The sequence below is a fragment of the Eptatretus burgeri genome, chromosome 1 (assembly GCF_056783735.1).
Source record: "Eptatretus burgeri isolate ZD-2024b chromosome 1, Ebu_testis_v1, whole genome shotgun sequence".
Classification (NCBI taxonomy): Eukaryota; Metazoa; Chordata; class Myxini; order Myxiniformes; family Myxinidae; genus Eptatretus; species Eptatretus burgeri.
Window position 1 is genome coordinate 36,562,316 of NC_140961.1, and position 16,527 is coordinate 36,578,842.

The window sequence follows — 16,527 nt, forward strand, 5'->3', positions numbered from 1 at the left end:
TTTTTTTTAACTGTACAGTATTTCACTCCTTTTGCAAAAAAAAAACAGGAGGGAAACTTGCATTTGTGGTTAATGTTGATATTTTTTGAAACTCTTGCATCTATAATAGTGTCTCCTCCATAACTCCAAAACCATGAAACCTAGCGGCCTGAAACTTTGCATGCATATGAGGAGAACTCCAAGGGAGTCATTGAATGCAAATTGGGTGTTTGGGTAATTTCAAACAGCCATTTTGAAGATAATTAACAGCCTTATTGAATTATCATTTATGAAGGCGCATCCTTGGTCACCTCGCTGGGGTCTTGATTCGCCACTTTCTTTTGGCCTGCTCAACAATGCGTTGACTTGGAACAGGCCACAACGGTTTCTTCACGGTTGTTGTTTTTTCCACTTTACTCGCTCATATCATTGAATGCTTGATCATCATACCTACGAATCGCTGGATACATTGCAATACTTATATAAACACCTGAAGACACCAGCGTTCGTGGCTTCATTTCATTTCATTTCGACAAATGCCATTCCCTCGAGAATCTCTCAATCTCGGCCAAATTTCAAAATTTAAACTTCTTTATCGACTTCAGCAGTAGTTCCGACTGCTAAAAATTTGTCCAATTTAGACATTGTTTATTTGACCAATTCGGACATTGCCTGACATTCCGGGCATCTCCACTTGCGTTGGGTGTTTATATGATTGATCGGCGATCGCTAATCATTCGCCAAGCCAGCGGTTCCTTATCAACTGTTTTGTTGGAGTGCTTGCTTGAGTGCTTAAGCCACTTTGTGAGTGTTATACAATATCTGCACTGTCACTGAATATATCGAATGACTTGAACAAAGTTCAGAGCCCACTCGCCTGCATTTCGCTCTATGCCATGCAGTGCATCGGGCGGTGCCTGAATCGCTGAAAATGTGCGATTTTATTTTGCACCACATATCCCCTTTTGTATGATATTTCATGATATGACCCATCACTTCGGCAAAGATTAGATTAAAAAAATTAAACTTTTCATTTTTAAAAGTTGATTCAACCATTTTGTGGAAATGCTTGCCTGAGCCACAAGCCACTTGGTGAGCGCTCTTCAAGCTTTGATGGTGATGCCGTGGTGCAGTTCTCCATGGGGGGCATTTCCAGAGATGGGAAGGCAAAATAAATTCGATGATTACAATGAGTAGAAAATATTTTCAGTTGTTACAAAGCAATAAATTGTCACATTGTGCCAGGATAGCTGAGTGGTATGTATGCTCGATCTTAGCTGTCTAGCCTGGGTTTGAATCCTGACCCAGCTATAAACTGTCATCCCGGTGTTTCACAGGCAAGGTGATTCATCAATGTGTGTGCCGTCTATCAGTTGGATGTTTAAACTGGACGTCACATCTACCAGAATCCCCCCCCTCCCCCTCTCTCTCCCACCCATCTCCCATCTCTCTCCGACCCCTCTCGCCTCTCTCTCTCTCTCTCTCTCTCTCTCTCTCTCTCTCTCTCTCTCTCTCTCTCTCTCTCTCTCTCTCTCTCTCTCTCTCTCTCTCTCTCTCTCTCTCTCTCTCTCTCTCTCTCTCTCTCTCTCTCTCTCTCTCTCTCTCTCTCTCTCTCTCTCTCTCGCTCTCTCTCTCTCTCTCTTACTCCTACTGCTCTCCATCTGCTCAGGGGACTTACAGACTGATGACTTCATTTTCAATTTAAAACTGCTTCACCTTAGTGTCGCATGTACGAATCAAATTTGGTGTGAGCTGAACGGAGAGGTTAAAAGGGCGTGCACATGCAGGAATGCACGCATGCATACAGATAGATAGCATGGGGATTAAGTGCTCCCACCCAGTTTTATAGAAACACGGCAGTTAAAAAGAAAATGTTGCTGTTTGGGCACGCTTTATCGCCCTTCCCTTTTCCCATCACACTGCCTCCCTCCCCTTCCTCTCATTCTTACCTCCTTAGATATATAAGATATATAAACTCTTATGATGCTATCCAATGCCATCTCAACTCACGGCTCACAGACTTCCTCCTCTCCTGTTGCAGCCAACGTGTGGCCTTTGGAGTTCTCTCATTCCCTTCTTCCTGTCCAGGCTGGGGTTCAAGGCATTGTTGTGGGCCATGTTCTTTTTCTGTTTTCATCAATAATCTCTCCGACTCTTTGGAAAATCCTCTTTATCTCTTTGCTGATGACTCCACCCTCTGCCGTACCATCTGTCATCCCTCAGATGGGCAAGCAGCAGCTTCTTCGCTCTCTGCAGATCTTGATAAAATCACAAACTGATCCAACACGTGGAACATGTCTTTCAATCTGGACTAATCTCACACTCACTATGTCTCTCAGAAAGGAATGTTTGGACCCCACCCCATCGACTTTCTCAACAATCCTCTAGAAGAAGTCCTTTCATTCAAGCTTCTGGGTCTCGCTATCTGGCCACGATATTTCCTGGGAAAGCCACATTTCCAAGCCAGCCTCCAAAGCCAGTCACCGAATGGGCATCCTCCGTCGTGCAAAGTCCTTCCTTTGCACACCTGAACTCCTGACTTCATACAAAGCTTTCATCCACAGCCTGCTGGATTACTGCTCTCCCCTCTGGGCTGGTGCATCTGCCTCTCACCTTTCTCGGCTTCACGCTGTGGAAACCAAGGCATTTAGGATCATTGGTATCTCCCGCGGTGAGGCTGAGTCTTTGGCCTCTCACACTCTCACCGCAGGCAGGTCCATGGTCTTTCTATCTTCTACTGTCTCCTCTCTGGTCTCGCCCCCCCCCCCGCTCTGTCTGCGATATGCCCCCTCCTCCCCATATTTCCACAGGGCGGTCAAAGTCCGCCATCAACCTCCTTCTGGTAAAACTACCACAATTACGAATCACTGCTCACCTTCACTCCTTCATTCCTCTTTTTTCCCCACCTTTGGAATAAACTCCCACACTCTCTTCAATCCCATTCACCAGCATCTCTTATCTTCCCCCATCCAAAACCATGATCTTTACTACCCCTGTTAATCCACCCCAAACCCACCTCCTTCAAATTCACTGCCTTCCTTCCTGAAAGTTCCCTGTCGTGTAAGGTCCTGAATGTCCCTGTAATGTCCATCTTGTATACCCCGTGTTTCCCGCACCATCCCTCTCCCTTCCACAGATCTCCTCATATCTCTGTTCCCCACTGTTTTGTTCTTCCCTCTCCCACCCCCCTTTCTGTGCGTTGTGTGTTGGTTCTCATACGAGCCTCGACAATGTATTAAAAAAAAAAAAAAAGCCAACCATGTATTGGTAACAATGATGCAGACTTTGATGGGTTTTATGATTTGTCTCCTGTAATGAAGTTATTTCTAATGGGGCATGGACAACCACTGAGAAGGAAATGGCAAACCACCCACAATAACCTTTGGCAGCACCAACGCTCTGTAAAGAGTATAACACATAAAAAAAAGAGCACACTTCGATTATGTACTGATCAATATAAAAGGTAGAAATATAAATATATTTATTATATAAGTAAGGTTTATAAATACCTCCTTTCAAATGAACTCTGATCATGGAATATTAACATCTCAAAAAAGACTTGGTTTAAAAGCAAGTAAGAAAATATCATATGATTGGACAAGCTAAGAGTGGATAGTAATATCAGTGATCAATACACACAAGTAATAAATAGATTTGAACTCTTCATTGCTGATATTAAATGAGGAAAAGCTCTTCGGAAACCATTTCTTTCTTTGAACATTATGGAGGCTCATGAGTTTGCAGCCGAGCGGCACATGACAAAAGTTACGTGAAGGATACCATGAGAAGATGAGTCCGTTTCAATTAAAACAGAAATCTTCAGTAAGGCTTACATGGATGATAGAAGGATGGGCTAAAAGTGGATGAGGCAAAGTACGAGCTCAATCGTGCCTTCCAAATACCAAATAGCAGAAGTCACTTACATCAGAAGATAAGGTATGAATAATCAAAGATGTAAGTGATAATCAAAAGAGCAGTCTGGCTTTGAAAACTTAGAAGTAGAATTTATAGAACACCTTGCCCCGCACAGTCTTGAAAAAAGGATGGGGAGGGTCTGCGAGCGACAAATTTGATTGATCGAGCTGTCAAATGCCATGTTTTGTCCAAGTACTGCTAAACTGGAGGATTTTGAAAATGTCAAGAAGGTGATTTGTGTTGTACATTTGAAGTTGTATGACAATAGTAGTATTAAAGGTGATACTCCAGATGAGAGAAACAAAGCTCTTAAGTATCATTTTTGCAAGCAACTTGATCAAGAAATTTTGTGGATTATACCAGGTATATTACCTGTTGAAGCAAGTTTTCAAGGAGGAACTTTTATGCATCCAGCAAGGAATTACACAGCTGGTCGACGTAGCATACCAGCAGAAGTTTGTTGAAGTAGAGGCTGAGATAATCCTTTGCTTAAAATTTGCAATAATATCCTTGATGGAGATGAGGCAAGCATCTGGACAAAAGAATGCAATCATACCTATTCCTGAAAAAGGTGATTTAGGTTTACCAAAAAATTTGAGGCATCAGTCGAGCCCCAGCCTAGTGTTGGCTTAGTCGTTAGGGTGGCTGGCTTAGGATATTAGGGTCCTGAGTCAGAGCCCCCTTGGCTGCCGAATTAACACCAGGTGGGGTTGACTCAGCCTGTCATCCTTCTGAGGTCGGTGAAATGAGTACCAGTCGACTGGCATAGGGGCATTGCATGAGCAGCATCGCTGCCATATACAAGAAGAAAAAGAAGTCTAACAACACCTGGAGTAGCTAAAATGTTCAACAAAATATTATGTTGAATTGCTTAAGTCCTTAAATGGAGCAGAATTTGAGGAAGAGTCAAAATGGTTTTGGACAACATTGATCAATGCTCGCCCACATATATAAGAGTGGTGGTATGCATGAAGTTCAAGTGAGAAAGGCCCGTGGGTGGGATAAAGGGGGTACTCCAATCTTCTTAAACGGCCCCAATCGTTCCCACGTTCTTGTGTGGTTGGCTGGGGGGAGGTTTTTGGCCCAAGTCTTTCACGAACCGGCTGGCTCCACCTGACACTGCATTAAGTACTTCTGGCAGGAATTTGTACAGGGGGCCGACAAATTAAATAGCTTGTCCACTCTTTGGGAAGGACACCGTGAGATCTTTGACATCTACTAGTGAATGCTCGAAGGACGCAACCAATTTAATGTCTCACGAAAAGACAGCCGAGTCATTGATGCGAGGCTCTGTTTGTGGAAACACCATGGTAATGTAACATGTTTATAGTATGGGCTGGGAATCGAGCCCAGACGAGATGGCTCAAAGGTTTTTGAGGTTTGTTTGATTGGAGATGATGTGGCAATGCGAGCTAAGTATGGTATGAGTCGCTCTCATATACTGAGCCTTTGACATATGTGGGTTGTGGAGGTGTGTAAGAAAGTTGTTGAGATTAAATATATATATTTTAACATCGATCTTGGGTTTGCAGAGGAAGATTACAATGGTACGCGGTAGAGCGCCTACCTCCACCTGTTTGAACGGTTTACGTGTTGTATCCCAATGATGGGGCAGATATGGATTTGGACCTAAATCACAAAATCAAATCGACTTGTTCTTGTCACTTACCCAACTCATCCACCTGGCTTTGTCACAACCCATCCACAACTTTTTTTTGCGATTCGTGCTCTGCATCATTTTTGGGCCCCATCTCTCAATGGTGAAGATTCACTTTGAAATTCTCGTATCCGGATCGGGATCTTCATCAAAATCTTATAATTTCGTGTTTATCACACACGCATCATGTCCACAAAATTTCATCTGAATCCGTCCACAACTTTTTGAGATATCCTGCTTGCAGACAAACGGACGGACAGACAGGGGGGAAAATGTCACTTTTGTCCACCTTTGGTGACGGAGGTAAACATTAGTAAACACTGATATCGGTGCACTTTTACCCTACGGTTACTAGATCGTTAGTTCTCCCACATTAATTGTTGGTTATGCTGGTTTACATCTTTGGCCCAGGTCTTTCATGAACCGACTGGCCAAGCCCACTGATCGACAAGCTGTACCTGGGACAGGGTGCTGGTGACAACTCGCACCACGGATCGTGAAAGGTGCCGTATGATCTTTGATGTCCACTAACAGCCCACAGTGCTTGCAACTGGGTCCTGTGGCTTCATGCCTGAAAAAAAAACAAGCACAAATGAGCTGAGATCCTCGTCCTCTTCATGATGACGTCATAAAAACGAATATGACGTCATTGTGATATATCACGTTTGCAACAAATTATCTGTGCTAATGCCCGGCTTGATTCCCGCAAACAAAAATCTAGTTTCGGAGATAATGGTATAGTCGATTTCCATTAGCTGCGATATTATGACGTCAACTTTTTTTCAAGGAAGAATTTCCAAAATCGGAGATGGTTACTGCCTGCGCGTGGGCTTTCTGCATAAACATGTCAAGTTTCACGAAGATCCGATGAAAACTCTGGGTTGTGAAACAAAAAAAATGTCACAAAATCGGAATGACGTCATAAAAAATTGATATGACGTCATAGTGATGTCTCATATGTGCGGTAATTCATCTCTGCTAATGCCCTGTTCGATTCCTTCCAGATGCTCGATAATACCTCTTCCCTTCTCTCACTCGTCTCCTTCCAAACGTCATCCTCCTTCTCACCCTGGGGAAGCATCCTCTCTTTTTCAAACATCAAGTTTTCTCATCATCTCATCAGCCACTCCCTGCCTGACAGCCATCCTGCGTCCACTCCCCATCAAAAAAAATACACAAAACAGCCGTTATACATCTCTTGTATGTTAAAAACATCATGAAGCTGCATGTATATGAAGCCTTCGAACTGATGGGCTCGAGAGCTTTAACTTTAATTACATGGGGGAGGGGGGAGGGGATGTTGGTGGGAAGACTTTCTCATCTAATCACTGCGACTTGCAACCCAAAGTGGCCAGAGATGGCTCACTCCAAACAACAACATCAGGCTGGAGGGGATTGACCTGGTCATCTCCACGGAGATCCCGAACAAGGAGGCAGAGCTTGAGTTGCACAGCTATGCCATGGCCCGGATGATCCATCAACTCGGGCCCCACAGCCATAACTCGGTCGTGACCCCCATCATATTGCCCGCGCAAGGTGGGGGTACCTGTGCTTGGATGATACAGCATATATCCAATACACCAAGCTCATTGTAACCACTGACTGATGTTAAAGACCGGTACCTTCCGGGGGACGGACAAAGCTGTATTTTTGCGTGCCGATGGACACCAGGAGAAATCACAGAACCGTTGGGAAGTATCCGTACATGAATGCAGGTGAGTGAGTGACCTATTTAATAAATAAATGAAACAATGCGGTGGGCGACATGGCTGCTCGCTCGAGATGGAAAGCTGGCCGACGCGACTAGCCGATATTCATGTCCGTGTTATCAATCAATTTATCACAATAAATATGATTATCACAGCCCTCTGAGTTTGCGCCCAGAAACCCGCCTTGTGAAATTTCAGGCGTTTCCAAAGAGACTCTTACAAATGACAGCCCTGGTAATTCCATTTATCTATTTGCTAAATGTTTTATTTTTTTATATGATGCTGTAAGACATTCTCCTTGGGCACAAAAAAAACAAGTCCCTCGGAGGTCCAGTTTCGGAGGTATTGATTTTTTTGTACAGTCCACAATAAGTGTACGATGTACGATAAAGTATTTTAGCTGTTGCTAAGCAACGGAGGTGTGCATAGCAACCATTCATTTTTGTGTACATGCTCGCCACATTGTACACATTTCACCCAAGGTTCATCAAAATCAGACTCTTTCTCTTAGAGATATTCACAATTAACCGTTTCTGAAATGTTCGACATGTACTCGCCCAAAACCTATCTCCTCCTACAAATATTTTTTGTTTGGGCTGCAAATTGGCATGAAGGGAGCTAGATAGATTGCGCACAGAACTCTAAGCTTCGATTTTTCGATTTATTTTTTGATTTTTTTTTTGACCAATTTAAAGGGCCGTTGCTATGCCGTTGCTATGCCGTTGCTAGGGCCTGGGTCACATATTCGAAAGCACACGATTCCCAGAAATATTGGTCCTACCTACCAAATTTGATTGGAATCGGTTGAGTGGTTTAGCCCCAAGGCTTGACCAACGTTTCGTGGACAGATAGACAGATGGAAATGTCCAGAATACGGGTGATCTAAGAGCAGACAATAAAAGAAAAGAAAAAAATCAAACGCAGGTGAGCGATCCGAGACAATGGGGAAGCAAGGTTCGTTATTTGTTACGATGTGTAAGCAGAACCCGCTCGTATTTTTTTTTTCACTTTGTTGACGGAAATATTAAGGGGCTTGAGAAAGAGGAAGGGAGAGGAAGGATAGGAAAGAGGGGAAGGAAAGAGGATGGTTTGGGGGGAAGAGAGTGTGAGACAGAGTGAGAGACAGAGACAAGAGTGGGGAGCTTGGAGGAGTGAGGATGGAGGGCTGATGGGAGATTGATAAAGGGCTGACCAAGACGGCGCGCCGCCATCTTGGTGAGGCGTATATTGGTTTTTCGTGATGAGCCCCCCCTACATTATGTTCAAAAGGGGTGTTTGAATTAACCAAAACACCCAATTTTCACTCCTGCACCACCTTGGAGTTCCCTCAGTGTGTATGCAAAGTTTGGGGCCGCTAAGTTTCCTGGTTTTGGAGTTATGGAGGGGAGGGACGTTTATTAGTGGAGATATTTCGAGGCTGTTACGTCACACTGAAACACCTCACAGGTGATCCTCTCCTTGAGGTATAGATGGACCGAACCGCTCTCAGGACTCAAAGTATCGGTTTTCCTTTTTGAAGTTTTCGTTTCAAAGAGACCAAGTTGTGTTTACAGGAATTTCATCTCCAACAGAGGACGGGACCACGTGGTCGAATATTACAAAGAGGAAGAAGAACCTTCCCCGTCCCGCTGCACTCGCTCAACACCAATAAGCGTTTACACAGAAAGACTTAAACACATTTGTATATAATTTTTTTTTAATCGAAAGTGTGACGATGTTTATGGTTATTTTATTTAAAGTTATAAAAACAACTTTTATTCGGTTACTGAAGGGAAAGTCACGTGACACCGATTCACCGCTTGCACGTGAGCTCCATGTGGCGCGAGCTCGGGATCGGGATCGGGATCGGGATCGGGGTGTCCGCTCCGCTGCCTGCTCGTCGGACAAAGACGGCGCCGATGGCCCGTGAACAAAAATTAATCTCCGGACACAACTGTCCACTAATACAGCTAAAGTCTGTACGCAGATGGCCGCATGATGAAGGTGATTTGACGTGAATGAGAGAATGGCCGCCGACGTGAGACGGGGTCTTCGATGGATTATTTTTTTTTTTACGTGTCTGAGAGGAATCATCAATCGGGCTTTCGTCATCGATGATGTTAATAATTAATCTCACGTTTGGACTTCGATTCGTTTTATCCGGGCTGAAGGAGATGGAAGCGTTTGTACTTTGGACTTCGAAGTGAATAATCATTGTTATGAGGGGGGGGGGGTGTTGAGTCGTGGTGGTGGTGGTGGTGGTGGTGGTGGTGGTGGTGGTGGTGGGTGTTGAGTGTTGAGTGTCGCGTGTCGCGATCAGATGGTGAGTTGGTGAACCAACAGTGATCATTCTGGTTATTTGTGTCCCGCACTCCAGGCCTGCTCGCCATGTCTGTCGCTCCCTCTGTCTGCCATCCTGCAGGTGTCCCACTGGAGACGGGACGCGGACCCGGACAAGACGAGGACGATGTGAAAGAGGGTCAGAAAGATTGTGAGGGACGAAGGTCTCCATCAACCCAGGCAGGGACTTGGGAGGACATCAAGGACAAAGTACAAGAGGCGAGACGACGTGTTTGCACCAGGTGAACGCAAACTGGGGGGGAGAGTGCTGCACTCAATCAAGGATTCATCACATCCATCCATTCATTCACTTGTACTGTACTCTGAAGCGCATTGGTTGTGGACAGACGTTTGTCTGCCCACCCAGGTATCCCTCCATCACGTCGAATTGTTGTTCTATATGAATTTTATAAGTGCTTGGATTGGTGAATGAGGGGTCCATATATTTATTAGGTATGCATTTTTGGTTGAATTTTTGTTTTGTACTCCTTCTGCCCCTCTCCTCTAACCTCCCCTCCTCCCTTCCCGCTCATTCTCTTGTTTTTTTTTTTTTTGTATACCTTGTCGAGGCTCGTATGAGAGCTAACACACAACGCACAGCAAGGGGGCATGAGACAAGAGGGGTGGGAGTGGAAGGGACAAAACGGTGGGGAACAGACGTTAGGTGAACTGTGGAAGGGAGAGGGATGGGGATGGGACGGGGAACATGGCGAAGAGAAGATGGACATTGCAGGGGAATTGAAGGAAGTGGGCTTGGGTGGATTATCGGGGGTAGAAAAGATTGAGGATTTGGATGGGGGATGATAAGAGGTGGTGGTGAACAGCTGTTTTGAAAGCCTGGAGGAAAGAATAGAGTGTGGGAGTTTATTCCAAAGGCGGGAAAAAAAGAGGAATGAAAGAGTGAAGGTGAGCAGTGATTCGTGATTTTGGTAGTTTTACCAGAAGGGGGTTGTTGGTGGACCTTGAGCGCCCTGTGGAAATGTGGTGGGGGGGGGGGAGAGACAGACAGACAGACAGACACAAGGCTGGAGAGGAGACGGCAGAAGACAGAAAGACCACCGACCAACCTGCGGTGATTGAGTGAGAGGCCCAAAGACTCAGCTTCATTGCGGGAGATGCCGATGATCCGAAATGCCCTGGTTTCGACAGAGAGTGAGAGACAGAGACAGAGAGGAGAGAGACAGACACAGAGACCCCCCCCCCCCGCCCCCCATATGCTTGATACATGCCACTCCCTTTCCATCCCCTTGCATCTACAGTGCCCTGCAAGAATAACATTAACGACCTTAATTGTAAGAAAACTTCGTTTTAACAATCTGTGATACAAGTACGATCAAATGGACGTACATGTATCGGTATCAGGGTAGAATGTCCTTCGGCATCAGACCAACCTTTGAAGGCATCAAATCGATGAATTCTCTGTTATGGCGTGATTGAGATTTTTTTGCAGCTCTTGCTTATTATTTGACGATGAGGGGGTCAGTTTTTCCACAGCTCCCGATCCATGTTCCCAGACATGTTTGATGGCGTTCATGCCAGGAGTCTCTGATGCCCAGAGATGAAACTGCAGCCCACTGTGTATCTTCCAGGCAGAGGTGGATGGGATTTGGCTTACAGTACGCTTGGGTTGCTGTTACTGGACACGCAGCATGTGGCACCGTACTTCTGCAGTGAATTTGTTCCATACTGCAAAATGCCTTGCTGATTCACTGGCAAGAAGGTTTCTCCTAAACCAACAAGATGTTTTGCATCATGCGACACGTTTACTGCAGGAATATGGTGCCACGTGCCATACATTCAGAACTACCTCTTCGTTTGGAAGAGACGCAGTGAACTTGAGCTTCTTCCCAGGGCACCACAGAGTCCCGACATGAATGCCTTGAACACCTGAACGCCATGTTATACCGAAGGACATGCTTCCAGATACCAATATACGTAGGCCTTTTGATTGTGTTTGCATCACAGAAGTGTTAATTTTATTGTGGTTAATTTTATTTATTTTCCAAAACTTCTTTCCCCTTTCTTCCCACTGACTCCCCCCCCTACCATAATTCTACTCTCATGTCATCCTTCCTTCTCTTCCTTTTCTTAATTTTAATTTTCTCAATTTAGCCTTCCCCTCAAACCACCACACGCATACTTAATAAATACTAGTGAGTACTGCCGCCCTCCTGGTAGGAGTACCTTTCTCGGCCAACCTTTGGTGGACAATATGCTGCGGTGCATTCTAGGAATTGCACTTTATAACTTTTGTCATTTTTGAAATGAATTTTATTGATCATAACAGATCATACGCTATGTGATCACATTCAAAGCATGAAAGAAACTCTTGTGTCGTCGATTGTGATGACGTTTTCTACTGACACAAACGGTGCCAATGGAAACAAAAACATATTTCTTAAACGTTTTATCATATATCATGTTTAATATATTTAATCTTAATGGTTTGTCTCCGGGCCGAAGTGCCTATCATGGCCCACCTTTGAAGACACGAAGAACGATGCTGGGAAATTACGGTCACACCCATTTGGTCACTGCAGCGACCAATCGACAAGTGAATAACGATGCTTTGAAAAACGGGTACAGCAAATTGATCGGTGCCATGACCAATCAAAGAGTCACTATTAGTGGCCATAGTTACAGCCACACGATATTTATTTATTATAATAGACTAACAGGGGTATGTGATGTTGCCTGGCATTGTTCTAATCCTGTTGGCATTTTGAAGAAACCATTTTTTTTGTGGGGGGGCCTAAAACACTTCCCTACACCCACTAAGAAATGGGGTCAGGGATCATATATTACCTTTCACATAGCTACAAAGGCTTCGGCGCGATAGAGCAATTTAATAATAAAACTATAAGAGCATTCTGTGGAGCGCATACCTCCACCACGTAATGCCTGATCAATGAGAACATATCGGGCCCAATACATGTTTGAAATATCATGCTGTACAGTACTATATCGTTTTTTGGCCCTATATCTCAATGGTGAAGAATCACTTTATAAATTAAATAATTGTCATATCCAGATCTGGATTCAGATCTTCACCAAAATCGAATCAATTCATCCTTGTCACACACCCAACGTGTCCAAATTTCGTCTGAATCCGTCCACAACTTTTTGAGATATCGTGCTATTAGGCTGAGAGCTTGTGACGGAAGATTTCACCCCATTTTCCCGAGAAGGTTTGACCCCTCAACGTTGCTCATGCCACTTAAGTCATTCACAAAAACTTTGCCAACTGCGTCCCAGTCGGTGGGTCTGGACCCAAGACCCCCTTGAAAACCCCCCTTGGGGTTTATATTCACCCCATCGAATACATGGATCAAACTTTGTAAAAACAAAGTATTATGATGGTAGATTACAAAAATAACTAGAGGGGGAGCACTCGGTAGAGTGCAAAACCTCCGCCGCCAATACTTCTGGGTCACTTAAGTGAACCTGATATCCTTTTCTACTGAACCACGATTGAATAAACTAAACTAGATCGACGCGCATGCAGAAATGCCAAAAAAATAAAATCGAAATTTTTTTGAAGAAAAGTTGCAATATTTGTAAGTTTTTTTTTTTTGGGGGGGGGGACCAAGTCCAAAATCTAATGCCATGATCCTTGGACCATACCTAACCCCCCCACCAAGTTTCGTCTAAATCCGTCCAGGAGTTTTTCCGTAATACTGTTCACAAACAGACTGGTGAAAACGGTAACCTCCATCCATCTTTGATGGCAGAGGTTAATAAAACTGACCAAACTTCAGGGTGGAAAGGTTTGGTCAGACCCCCCCCCCAAAGTACCCCTTTTTGGGTTTTAATTTACCTCATAAGTTACATGGACTAAACTTTGTCAAAGTGAAGACATAAGATGGTAGACCACAAAAAATAACTCGAGGGGGAGCACTCGGGAGAGTGCAAAACCTCCGCCGCCAATACTGCTGGGTCACTCAAGTGAACCTTATATCTTATTCATTAAATATGATGTCAACAGTGCTGACAGAGTTATAGTTCTTTTCTCCATTTTTTTTTGGGGGGGGGGGTTGGAAATCACTTAAAACATGTAGAAATGTGAAAAAAAGAAATCGAAATTTTGTTGAAAAAAAGTTGCAAAATTTTTTTTTTCTCAAACAATTTTTGGGGGGGGGGAGGTTGGAAATCACTTAAAATATGTACAAATGCAAAAAAAATTTTTTTTTTCTCTAAATTTTTTTTTTGGGGGGGGGGGTTGGAAATCACTTAAAACATGTAGAAATGCAAAAAAAAATTTTTCTCGAACAATTTTTTTGTGGGGGGGGGTTGGAAATCACTTAAAACATGTAGAAATGCAAAAAAAAATTCTTTTCTCTAACAATTTTTTTTTTGGGGAGGGGACCAAGTCCAAAATTTAATGGCATGATCCTTGGACCATACCTAACCCCCCCACCAAGTTTCGTCGAAATCCGTCGAGGAGTTTTTCCGTAATACTGTTCACAAACAAACAAACAAACAAACAAACAAACAGAAAGGGGTGAAAACAGTAACCTCCATCCATCTTCGAAGATGGCGGAGGTTAATAAAACTGACTAAATTTTCAAGGGGAAAGATGTCAGATCCCCCCAAATTGGTGCCGCCTTTGAAACCCCCTTTGGGGTGGTAATTTACCCCACGAGGTCCATGGACCATTTTTTGTCAAAACAAAGAAGTATGATATTAGATCACAAAAATAGTAAAACACCAAATTTCAGAGGGGAAGGTGTGGTCAGACCCCCACAAAGTACCCCGTTTAGGGTTTTCATTTACCCCATAAGTTACATGGACTAAACTTTGTCAAAATAAAGACGTAAGATGGTAGATTGCGAATAAAAAAATGACTACATTTATTTACTTTTTATTTATGAGGAGGTTAAATTTATTTACGAGGAGGTTACACATTGTCACAGCTTTCACTGTAGCTGCTTCCACCATCGCTGTCACTTTCTTCATCTTCATTTTCACAGTCATCCACATTCCCTGCTGTAACAAAAGAAGTATTTTATGCCCTAAAAAACTTTCATATTTGGGGGGAAAAACCAAATTTACCTTTTTCTGTTGACCATTTTCTTAAATGCATTATTAGAAACGAACTGTAATGGACAGACATTGTTTCTTACCTCCTCCATAACTTTCCTCGAAGATGTCATCTTCGCTGCAAAGAACATCTAATGATTTTGGAGAAATATCACCATCAAACCATTGCAATCGGTAACATCCTTCCTCCTGTTTCCAGCCAAAATCTAGTGGTGATAATGCCGATTGGTTGCATTGTGTAGAAGATATCCACCGCCTCGCAACGAGATGAATACGCTTTATCTTCTGCAGTCGTACTCATGAACGTGGCGGCAGAGCACTGCCATCAAATTTATTTACACACGAGAATCTTTGCTCTCCTTTCTTCGGTTTGTATTTGTCCAAAAATATCTACAGACGGACTTCATCAACCGATGATATCTTCTTTTTGCTGTGCATCTCGCAAACAAACTTTTCTATGTTGACAACTGTGTCCTCGCTGACTTCTGTTTCATGTCCGAGCTGACTGAAAGCTGCCTGCATATCGTGGTTTTTTCTGCAGCAGCTTCAATGGCCTTATTTTGCCTTTTCTGTTGAATGAGGAAGTGTAATCACAACCTGTGAAAGCGTGATATGCTGGGAGAGAGTTGCATAACGTCTTGCCGAGTGCTGCGTGCATCTGATTTATACTGATGTATCTTTGAGTATTGTTGGTTAGCAATCCTGCTTCTATCCATATCTTCAACGACTGATCAAATAATTGGTAGCAACCTCGTGCAATAATAAGGCAGTCAGCGTCAGATGTACGAACGATGACGTTGTTTGGAGTTGGTATGTTTGCAAGATGGTCAAACATCTGACTGTCAGCTTCTTCATGATTGTTGCCCACTGTAGCTTCTACCTGCTTCAAAGCTCTAGCATCAACCACTCTGTAGCTGGAACATAAATCACCAGAATTAGCATAGAGAGTTTTTTGCTGAAACATGTCAGCTAATCCATCATCCTCCCACCTGTTCACACGGAACTCAATCAATGACTTCTTGAAACTGGCATTTTTGAGAGCTGAAATCCAATTACTTGGTCGTTTCTGAGCTGGACCAATGATCTGGTATGAGACAGATGTTGAATCTCGTTAATCTCTCTCGCAGTCTTTGATGGAAGGAGACGACATTTGTCTGTGACAAAGTGAATAGCATCACCATGTGCTGAAAGAATCCTCTGGAGAAGAAAGCGAGCGACTGCGCCAAAACTGGATGGAAGAGCAGAGTTCATCTGCAAATGCAGGAAAAATGAAGCATCAATGATAGTTGTATTTGTTGACGTCGGAGGGGTTGTTGGAAATTGTGACTCCAGATACTTCATGACTTCAGCTTTAGGCGTTTTCTGCATTGTTCCATCTACATGACTAAGCGACAGTGGAACTGGTGTTAGTGGATATTTCAAGACTTCCGCCATATCAACTCGTTGTTGGAGTGAGTGGTAAAGGATACTTCCAAACAGATCGTGAACCAAACATGCTGCCACCACTCTACCATGTGCTCCTTGAAGTTTGCGTTTACACGCTTCTGATGCAAACGTGTACAAATTCTGCCGTTGTATTCGCCTCTCAAACCTGGCTGGGTCTTCAACACACTCCTTTGTGAACTTCCTTCTTTCTTCTTTTCCAATTTCGACTACATGAAGGAGGAACTTCTCTGTGTTGTCTGAGGCAGCTTTACCTGTCCCTATGTTGCAGAGGTGTCCAGGATCAAGCTCGCTATTGAACGGATTCATGGGTTCCTTTACCATCGCCATGACGCTCCGGATAGCAGCATTGTCATACCTGATTCTGTGAGCTTTTAGACTTGCAGTGACATCTTCTTTCTTGCTCATGTTCAGATCTTCAAAGACATGCGAAATCGCACTGGATCAAAGAAAGTGGGATTCCGC

The 16,527-nt window shown here is 43.8% G+C and overlaps 1 protein-coding gene across 1 annotated transcript in view; it reads left to right on the forward strand.

The window, feature by feature from the left end:
- The first annotated feature begins 9,044 nt into the window (after positions 1–9,044).
- The window catches only part of LOC147034246 (queuine/queuosine transporter SLC35F2-like), a 34,239-nt gene continuing 26,756 nt past the window's right edge, over positions 9,045–16,527 (forward strand). The window contains exons 1-2 of the mRNA XM_085879295.1: positions 9,045–9,243; positions 9,662–9,821. Of these exons, the coding sequence (XP_085735421.1) occupies positions 9,075–9,243; positions 9,662–9,821 (329 nt within the window). The 5' untranslated portion in view covers positions 9,045–9,074. The remainder of the gene's footprint in view (positions 9,244–9,661; positions 9,822–16,527) is intronic.